Source organism: Lampetra planeri, chromosome 3 (genome assembly GCF_965212315.1).
Source record: "Lampetra planeri chromosome 3, kcLamPlan1.2.h2, whole genome shotgun sequence".
In the NCBI taxonomy this organism is placed as follows: domain Eukaryota; kingdom Metazoa; phylum Chordata; class Hyperoartia; order Petromyzontiformes; family Petromyzontidae; genus Lampetra; species Lampetra planeri.
The window spans coordinates 12,275,412-12,286,158 of record NC_136109.1 but is presented as its reverse complement, the minus strand read 5'-3'; the positions used below and the strand labels follow the sequence as shown (position 1 = coordinate 12,286,158).

The window sequence follows — 10,747 nt, the reverse complement described above, 5'->3', positions numbered from 1 at the left end:
GGTAGATAGAGGAGAGACATAGGAGGGAGGGAGATAGGTGAGGGAGGGAGATCGATGGCGGAAGAGGCAGAGAGCCGAGATGAGAGGGGTGGGGACACAGTGAAAGGGCATGTTCGAGAAGAGAGAGCAAAGCAAAAAGATGAGAGTGAGGGGAAGGGAATAAACAGTTTCAGGATTAGGTTAAATGCAAAAACGATTGAGACGGGGAAAGGAGAGGTGGGAATAAGGAGAGCGAAGGTGAGAGCGAGAAACAGGGAGAGGTGAAAGAGGGAACAGATGAATAGAGGAACTGTTATAAACAGACACACAATGAGAAATCGAGATATATTTGGGTATGGAGAACAGAGAAGGGAAGAGATGCGTGGAGACAGGTTCTCTATATAAGATTCAAAGTTTTTTTCTGGTTGGCTGGCTTGGATGGATGTGCGGTTTGCTCGTATGAACTAAAACATTGCTATCGAAATTCTAGCTGTTACAATAGTAGTGCACAATTATTGATAAACAAAATAACTCTCGTTAACCACTATTCCAGTAATGTTAAAATGGGACTGTACAACAATGATTGTTCCAAATACAACAATCAACAAAACATATTCCTGCGGAGGGAGCTGGTAGGAACGTTGGGTTGTTCGGTCAATGGCCAGAGTCAACGGCGGCGTGGTGTATTCCGCAAATATGCCCGACTGTGAGGGTGGGCACAAGCCGGCGTGAGTAGGTTAAACGTTGAGTTTATAAGGGCACCACGGGGTGACCAGCCCCTCCCCACCCAGCCCATCCCCACCCTCCCCACCCAGCCCCTCCCCACCCTCCCCTTTTCACCCAGCCCCACCCTCCCCACCCAGCCCCTCCCCACCCAGCCCCTCCCTCCCCACCCAGCCCCTCCCTGCACGACGGACGGACACAATCATCCCCTGTGGGTTGGTGTAACCAGGAGGTTCCTACCAGTAATACTGGACTGCCCAGTGACCTTCTCGCCTCGTGGTCAGCGCGCCCCCTGCTGAAACATTCATGCATGGCATCCCGATACTTTGCCACGTTAAAACACGTTTGCCTGATTAAAATCAGTTGCATAATTCGTGAGAATACTTGACATACGATTCCGAGCTGGAGTTGATTCACTACCGCCAGTAAAAAAACAGCATGATTTGCTGCCTACGTGTATGGATTCTAAACAACTTTAACTGGTAAACACCTTTGCGATATATTTTCCAAACGTCCTTTAAATCTTGCAAGCAGTAAAGATTCTAGGAGACAATTTAAACTTACTTTGAAAATGTTTGACTTATTTACGTGCAATAAAAAAATGTCCATTGCGCAAACCGCCGTATATATTTATTCCTTTACAGGCAGACAAATGTGTTGAGTTTCATGTTTGTGCTTGTAGCACCACTGTCACAGCAGTGTCACCAAATAATTTGTTGAAACATTTATTGGTGAAATTTGAGTAAGAATTTACTGTTTATATCCACAATATTTATGTGATATTCAAATTTAATAAACACAGAACACACAAACAATGCACATTTTGTAATAGCAAAAAAAACGATTACATGCATATTTATATAATAAACATTGAGTTTTATTTTCAGTCTTCGACAAAAAAGATGGGGTTACCATACTATTGTTTTTTTAAACAAAAATGTTAAAGAGGAAATGTTACAAGAGCTGTTTGAGTTACCTGTCTATCAGGGAGAAAGTAAACGAAATGTTTCAATCAAAAATAGGTTTTCCAAACTGTGAGAGTGAATAAAAAATATAAACACTTGGTTCTCGACTTACGTTTGTTACAAATGTGCAATTGTTGTAGGAATGATTTAATTATTATAAGTTTGGACTTCTGGATTCTGTATTGATGTGAATACAAACAAGTTAACTATAAACCGGGGGGACAGTTCGGTGTTCACAAATGTTCACACATTTTAGCAAAAAATGTGAGCAAGTCGCTTTTACCAAAATTAGTTTGCACTCAGTTACAACAACTTACTGGATTATTTATTGATGTTAATTTGAAAAAAGTTACTATTATTAATCGGTCGGTGTTCACTAATTCTCACAATAAGTGCGTGCAAAATTAATCCAAGTGAAACTGCACTGAATTCAAATTAAAAGTGATTTTACTTATTTATTTCAATTTTAAAATGTCCAAAAGCCAACTATTGTCACACACAAATGAACTGAATAGATTATGTATTATTATTCTGTAATGGTGTGCAAAACGAAAAGATAAAATACAAAAACAAGGACGCACTTGGCTTTTATCAAAAGCGGCGCTGGTATATTTCTGGAAAAAATGTATTATTGTTGTCACAAACTAATAATTAATTATGATTTAATATACCTTTTATGAAAAACTAAATATAAAAAATTGCATGAAAATCCACGTAGCTTACCCAGCATTACACACAGCATACAATGTCAGACGTTGGGCACCAATCACCAAAACTCTATGTACAATTGACTGTATCGGGTGGTGGTGGGTTGAACGACACATTTATATTTACGCGATCTAACACAGCGACACCTTGAATATGGATACTATTGGTCGCGAAAGCCTACGTGTTAAACTCCTCGTTCTCAGTTGACAGGTTATAGTCACATAGTCAATTTAAGATGTTTTCTTGTTCATGTTTTTGTCTTTTGTTTGTTGCGGTTGCACCCGATTCAAGAGCCAAATGGCTCACAGGGATATACCAAATAAATGAAAACTGATGGTCTGGTGAGATGCGAACCTGAATTAACGTGTCTTTATATTGGTGATTTCAAAAAGTTTTTTTGGTTTGACCATGTTTGTTTGTTGTAGTACGGAGTTAGAATGATGGCTTTAATCTAAGTTGTCTTGTGGCTGTTGTTCTTTTTGACTTGCATCCCACTGGGATTTCTGCACACAGCGTTGGTGCTTTTTCTTGAAAAATTTTGTTGCTGTTTTTTCCTGGATTATTTCTGTTTGCGCATAGTCACTTTAAGATGTTTTCTTGTTCATGTTTTTGTTTGTTGCGGTTGCACCCGATTCAAGGGCCGAATGGCTCACAGTGCTATACCAAACAAATGAAATGAAAATGAAAAGAAACGTATCAAACGAGTCGCGTCGCTCGACGCGCGCGCCTCGCACGTGGCGGATTCGGCGGGCAGCAAACCACGCGGTGACGTCACCCAGAAGCCCTCGCGACAAGCGACGTCACGCGGGATCGTCGTCACGCGACGGCTGGCGGCGGAAGCCGTACCACGTGACTATAAATACCGCGGGTTCGCGGGGTTCAAGGCTCAGTCGCGGCGAGCGGGAGCCGCCGAGTTTCTGCTCCCGTGCGGTCGACGGTCCTGACAATACACACGGACAGATAGAATCGCGCTAAAGTTTGACGGGTTAGGTGTGCGGCGTGGCGGGGCCGGGGGGGATTTGTTTTGTTTTGCCTTTGCTGGGCCGAGGCGAGGTCAGGGGCGGCGATGAACACCACCACCCTGTTCCTTTGTGCGTGAAGGAAAACGAAGGCAGCGACGCAGCGTTTCGACCCCCCTGCCGCTCCTCTTCATCGTCATCCTCCTCCCAGCCTTCCTTGTTTGCGACCGGGGCGGACGGTGGACACTTCGTCGGCGAGGAGTGTCGACCATGGAGTGCCCGCACCTGTTCGTGGAGGCGTGCGCCCGGGTGGAGGGGGCTCGCTTCCCGCACGGCTCCCCCTCCTCGTGGTGCTGCTCCGGTGAGTCGGGGTGTGGGGGGCCCGTGGCCACGGAGGAGCCAAATCGACGACCCACACGGGGCATTAAGACGCAGCGGGGTTAAAGCATGAGAGTTGGCGTGCAATTATACGTGGGTGGTGGTGGGTGGTGGAGTATAATTACATATCACATAGAGCGCGTGGTACTGTAAAAACAAAGGTAACGTGGTTATATATTGTTGGTTCTTTCGGTAAAGTCACGTAGAAGGGAAATAATAATACCGAAAGAACCAAGAAGATGAATCCCTGCAGTCACGAAAGCTATAAATCGAAAAATGTAACGTTGTTAGTTAATTATATGGATAGCATGGGCAGTACAGTTAGACATCGGGGAATATTGCCATACAAATTACATGGGAAATGCTTGACTGACACTGCAATAACACGGAAAGTCGAGGTTAACACTTTACGATATATGTATTTGAAAACACGACTCCTCACGATCGTTAACTTAAGCATGTAGGAGTAAAGACATGCCAGTAAACTAATGATAATATGCGCAATATGCAGCACATAAGCAGTAAGAGAAAACAGTACACTGATTAAAAAAAAAGCATCTGTATAATACAGTAATACATGCAATAATATACTGTATTATAGCGGTAAATATATTGCGCACGAACAATATTGAGCAATATGAATGTCCAGTACATTAAATTACTATAACACTGTTATTGATTAAGTGATGTCACACGGCACGTGCAGGAAATGCCATCGTGGGTGACGATGTGGAGGAGTGAAACAACAGCCCCGAGCTGCAGCAGCAGAAGTGCCGTCTCGCGTAATTACGGCAACTACAGAGGCTCAGAGGCAATGCTCAATGGCTCTTCATTCACGTGGGGGTGGCAACCAGTCAAATATCACTGAATACTGTCGTTTGTGGCCGCACTGGCAAGGGACTTTACATTGTTAATCGCCTGGGCCATTGTCCGTGAAAGGCGCGGATTGCAGACAAAGCAAAGCAGCGGCTGTGTTGAGCCTCCAAGCTGAGATCCAAAGGGCTTCATCCCACGTCTCCTTCACCCCGAGCCCAATGTGGCCATTACCTTCTCCTCCTGCTTTGTGCTGCCGAAGGTTAATGCCGATTCGAACCGAGCCACAGCATGGCTGGGATTCCTGGATACGAGTTGGCGATTCGGGGCGTGTTGTCGCGTGTTAAGAGCGTGATGTGGGCCTTGGGGGCATTAACGGAAGAGTTTATTCGTGGGGTTCACTCAGAGGGAAATATGCAACAGTTCCCGTAAGACACACGCCGAGGATTGTGTGTTAAGGGCAGTCCGACACGCGTTTAAAGCCGAGTTAAATCGAAACGAGAATGTCACGTTGCTTCTACCAATTCGTCATGAATAGGACGTCACTGCACCGACGCGTTTCATTGATTGGGGTGAGGTCAGCAATGACGGATCAGCGTCTGGTCGTGATTTTAAATCTTATTTTGTTTGACCAAGATTCAATCAGTGTTTAACAATGTTCTTGTGTGAGCTGTTCGTGTTTCGGGTTGTGTGTGCTTTCCACGCAACCCGGAGGGCTACATCAACACTGGATGTGAAGATGCAGCACGTGCTGTGGTTGTGTTGACCGAGACCTGTGTGTCTTGAGGGGGTATTGCGTCCTTTCCAGGGCAATTCCCGAATGGGAGACACGTGGCTTGAGATGGATGTGGGAGTTCGTTGCACAACACACTTTGCGTGGACAATTCTGCTCCATTATTAATGGAAAGCATTACGAGAGGAATATTCCCTTAAGGTGTTTTTATGCAACTCCCCACTTGAAGCATGTTTCTTTCACTTTGTACATTGACTCGTATAAGTACAGACTAAGGATACATTAGCATAAGTGATTTACGATTATGAAATATCATCACTGATTTGACAATTATATTTTTGTTTTGTAAAGCTGATTCAGGAACAAGAACAGTGAGTGAAGGTTTGATGGCGATGGCACAGCTGAGCTTGCCTTTCCTGGTGTGGACCCAGCCGGGTTCTGTCGGGTGCAGGCGGAGTGGACCTGCCCTGGTGCTTGTACCGCCCCTCCATGTCCAGTAGGGGCATGTCTCGGCACGGTGTAAACAAATACGTGATATTAGGGCCATCCATTTAGTACGTACGTAAAAATCTGTCAAAACTTGACCCCTCCCTTTACGTACGCTTGATGCACCCCCCCTCCCCCGAATCCTATAGAACGGCCGATATTTAATCCACGCAGAAACGATCAAGGATTAATAATATTAACGTGTTTTAATTCTAGATGTTAAGTTTTCGTGACTGCAAGGATCCATACTCTTTGGTTTTTTCGGTAAAGTCACGTAGGTGAAAACAAAATAAAATAAAGTTGTTTTATTTTAGTCCACCTTGCACAATCTAACTCATTTGAAGGCCAATGTTTCCTATGCTTACGTACATTGTGAGTAGACCCCCGACACGCAAGCGTACGCATTTGGGTTAACCCCCCTCCATGTGTACGTACTAAATGGATGGCCCCTTACCAGGCCAGTTTCAGTCGTTCATGGAGACGTCGGGTGAACATCAAGTACGATTTGAGTACGAGGGTTTTTTTTTTTTATTGCAACCCAAACGTTCTTTGGACATGCCGTCCGTCCATCCTTCCTTCCCAGCCAGCCAGAAAATAGTTTAATCTCACATAGAGTCCTGTCTCTCTCCACATTTCTCTGCACTGTATATCCCAATTTATCTGGATATTTAGTTGTGTCTATGATTTTATCTGTTTCTTTATTTCTCTGTCCCATCTTACCCACTTCCCTCCGCCTGCCTCTCTGTTTCACCTCTCATCGTCACTGCTTATTCCCACTACTCCCTTTCACGTCTCAATCTCTCTCGCCTCTTCCGAAACTTCTCTCCCACTGCTTCTCGATTTCCCTCACTCTCCTTTCCGTTGGCTTTCTTATCTCCGTTTCATGCCCTTTCACTCTCTTCCCGCCCCCTTGTCTCCTCTTCCTCCGTCTTCCTCCCTCACTTCTGTAACATATTTTTTCATGATGATTTACATGTATAAGGAGGAAATAAGTGAGACATCACTGGGGATAGAACATAGGAAAGAGACAAGATAGATAACTAGAGTGAGAAGGCCTTTTTAATCATTACTTTGGCAACAAAGGTGTCATGTTATGGAGGAGGAGGAGCAGGAAGGACTTTTCAAACGCTCCAGTCCTGCGAAAACTGGCCGTGGAGATAAGGTTTGACTGACACCCTTTCTGTTGGAGGATGCGGAGGAGACATTGCCAGAGGAGGTCACCTTAGCCGAAGAGGAAATACTTGGCCATGCACACAGGTGATGGGTATGTTAAGAGGAAGCGTGTACTTTCTGGTTGCATGCTTCATAGCTAGATGAAAATATGGTTCCTTGATTCCCTGTTTAGATTCAGTTGTTTCATGACATATAACATTTGTTGTGAATTTCAAAATCATCCGTTCTTTTATCATTTGTTACTGTTGATATACATGCAACACATTTTATACTTTAATACTTGCAGAAGTACATACAATTATTTGAAGAAGTGTTACAGTCAAAGTGAAATGAAAAATAGCAGAAGCTGGATTTGTATACAATTCAATATTTTGTATGTCTGAATTATTTGCCTACTTCCAGCCCTTCATGGCAGCAATTTCCCATTTCCAAAAACAGTTTGTTTCCTGAGCATAAACATTGTATCCACTGCATTACCTACACTTCTTGAGCAGCTGAATGTGGTCACATTTATAGCCTCAAACCCAATTTATTGAACTTCGAACAGTTTGTGATGTGTCTACATCAGTGATTGCCATATGTGCATGCTCATCGTCATTACTTTCGGTTGTCTTAGTGACTACATTTTTTTTCTTGCTTCCACGTCAACCTATTATATGCAGGTGAAGTTTTTCTTTTGGCAAGGGAGATGTACAGTACAAGGTAGCGTTGTCACAAGAATAACATGAGTACCAATAGCATTGCATGTGAGGGTTGCCGTATTTTACTGAGATATGTTTTCCTTGGTGCATTCCTCAAGAAGGTGCCAGGCGATGGGGGTCGCCTCGTTGTTGGAAAACATAACGTGCGGTGCCCCACTCGCGTCGTCTGCCCGGCAGTGGTCCATCGCTATGTCGCGTCTCCATGAGCAGTGTCCACTGTACCCTCTTCATCTCCTGTCTGTGCTCACTGCAGCATCTCTCTGGGGCTGGGGTGGCAGATTGTTGTTGGACTGGGGAGGATTTATTGTTTGAAATAAATTGGTTTAAATTATATTTCCAATTTGACACAGTTTGACAATTATAATTAAAAGTGTTGGTCATGGTTTAGCATGTAGAGTACTTTACTTCATACAATAATTATAAGAATTGAACGATGTTCAGTCTTTAGTTAATCCACGATTGGATGAAGGATCATCCCGCCCTGTGTTGGTCATGGGAGTTTGCCCATACTTAACCATGCTGGTCCATGAATGATGGGGCTGGGACCATTTCAGATATCACTTCCGATTGATACTGCCAGTGGCTGGAAATTGAACTCAGGTCACTGGGCTCATATTCAACAAGGAAGGACGTGCAGATAGATGAAGAGAGCAGCAGAAATCAGATGATTATGGCAGAGATAATTCTGCATCGGACCTGTCAATGAACATAACGCGTAATGAATGAATGTAGTCCCACAAACTGGCTTTCGCATGATGAGGCATTTCACAATATGAGCATGTGCAGTAGTTATTGGCACATCTGTATTAGATACCCAAGAAACCCACTGGGTATCAAAGAAACCCAGCTACGTGACTGCACGCCATAACGTGTGTGCCCCTTCAGGTCCTCATAACAGGTGGTGCCGATTTTATCACGAGTGTGAAGGCTCACTGTAAGGAATGCACAGAAACAAGGCAAATGCTACATAATCACGAGTTTACAATATGAACCAAACTACTGTATATTTCAAGTGTCATTTTTTCATCCCTTTAATGCTCTACGGCTGTAAAATTACACGAATAATTTAGTTATTTAGCATTTAATAAGCTGCATGATTTAAAGTATGTTCAGCAGTGCATTGGCAAAGGCCTGTTAATTATTGTGGTGTAGAAATACTCCCATTTGCTGACAATATCGGCTTGAAACAGCTTGTCCTGGCAAGTAGGAGCATTTGATTCTGACCTGTTCATAAAGCAACCGCATTGTTATTTACTGTATTGTGTGGCGAATGCGGTGTATTGACATGAGTACCCAAGATGCATTGAGTCTCGCTGTGTAAGCTGTAAAGGGTGCGTTGGCCTCGGGTGCAGTGGGGGGGGCATCAGATGATGTAACCAGACGAGCAGCTGGAATTGAACCAAGACCCATTGTAATCAAGACGTGGCAATTAGGCTCCCAACACTCCCCGAGTGGGGCTGCTGGTGGTTCTCTCTGGTGGGTAGACAGTGGTAGCATTCTCTTGGTAGTTGTCCAATGTAATGCAGTAAAATCCAAAATAATGTCGCTTGAAAATGCCATATAAATAAGAACACTTTCACCGTTGGAAAATGTATTGCTTGAATTTGACAAATTCTAAGTATGCAAAACTTTGAATTAAGCTTATTGTATTATTTGCTTGTGCATGTGTTTTTAATTTGTTAGGCAAATGCACAACCTAGTTTAATTTTTTCAAACCAGTGTCGTGGGCTCAAACGGAGACTCGGACGTACACTTGGAGGCAACGCATTTATTAACATTAACACGTTAACACGAAGGTGGGGTGCCTGCCCCTTCACCAGATAGTAAGCTATGGTGGTGGACCACCAGGCTATCTACACTAATCACACGTAACTAGCTACAACGGACCGGACCCCAGCTCGGGTCCGGGTCCTCGTGTCGAAGACTCTGCAGAACGTGGAACGTGGACATGAAGTCTTGGAGATGAACAACTGCAGCCGGTCCCACTGGGGACCCGGCTTATATCCTGTGTGGCGGGGCTCACTCCGCCCCTAGCCACGACCACCTCGAATCCTCGAGGATCTCCAACTGGACAGTGATCACCCCAGCCCCCCTTTGGGGGTCCCCGGGTAGACACCTCCGGTCACGTGTCCTCCGGGGTCAACCAAAGTGCCATGGCCCCTTGAAACCCCGTTCCGAGGCCGACACCCTCGTTACCCTATCCTGTAGGGGCTGGCACTGCACGCAACGCGTGGTGCCACTGGTTGCTGTTAGTCAGTGCTTCCTGAGCCCTGCTAGGGCCGGTACTGCATCCACCTTCAGTGGTGTCTGCGATGTCAATACATCGCGCGCCGTACCTCTTCCAGGCCGGCTTCCCATAGTGACATGCAACGATGTCACTACACCAGCATTGAATTCCCAGTATTAGTTTACAGGTTTCCCTCGCCTTGTGCAGGTTCAGTTTGTGTGATTTCGTGTATATGCGCCTCACCTATTTCTACCCAAAATCTTCTATATGCGGTTTGAATTCAACTGTATGTGGCTATGCAGTTGGATGTGGGACAACGTTGTGTGTGTACTGTGTGCACTACTCGGCAGGCAGCTGTCTTGTGTGGTTTCACTTAGTGCACCATTTTTTTTTAAACAAAGCTACCTCTCAATCTGAGGCTAACCTGTATTTGCTTACAGAAGCATGTGATAGTTGTAGCTGAGTGGTGGTGGTGGTGGTGCACGCCTGTAATCCAGCACTTTGGAGGCGAGGGTTGGTCAATCACAGATATTGCAAAACTTTGTTCCCATGGGTGTCGAGGTGCCATACCCTAGCATGCCAAGAGATGGAGATACAGCAAAATGTGGACTCAATATGTTCCTTCTGGATTGGAGTTTTGCTTCCTCGCAAGCGTGAGTTATCTTTTGGTGCTCCAGTTTGCTCCCACATGGAAAGACTCATTAATTGGTTGATAAAACCTTAATATACAGAGGACCGCAGATCTTGGGAGGGAATTGGTGTCAGCCCACCACCTGGCTGCCTTTCCCGCTTGTCTAAGATTCCTCGCATTTCTGAGTCGTTTTCTATCTTTGAGAGTGAGCGAATACTGTGCGTGTTACAAATTATTATTGGAAATTAATAACATGGACAGCCATAGTATG

At 44.7% G+C, this 10,747-nt stretch overlaps 1 protein-coding gene across 2 annotated transcripts in view; it reads left to right on the top strand.

The window, feature by feature from the left end:
- Window positions 1–3,232: 3,232 nt before the first annotated feature.
- USP3 (ubiquitin specific peptidase 3) overlaps window positions 3,233–10,747 on the top strand; it is a 58,227-nt gene continuing 50,712 nt past the window's right edge. Inside the window, exon 1 of one of the 2 annotated variants that reach the window (XM_078620849.1) lies at window positions 3,233–3,695. In XM_078620849.1, the coding sequence (XP_078476975.1) occupies window positions 3,605–3,695 (91 nt within the window). In that variant the 5' untranslated portion in view covers window positions 3,233–3,604. The remainder of the gene's footprint in view (window positions 3,696–10,747) is intronic. The other variant, XM_078620841.1, reaches the window with a different exon arrangement.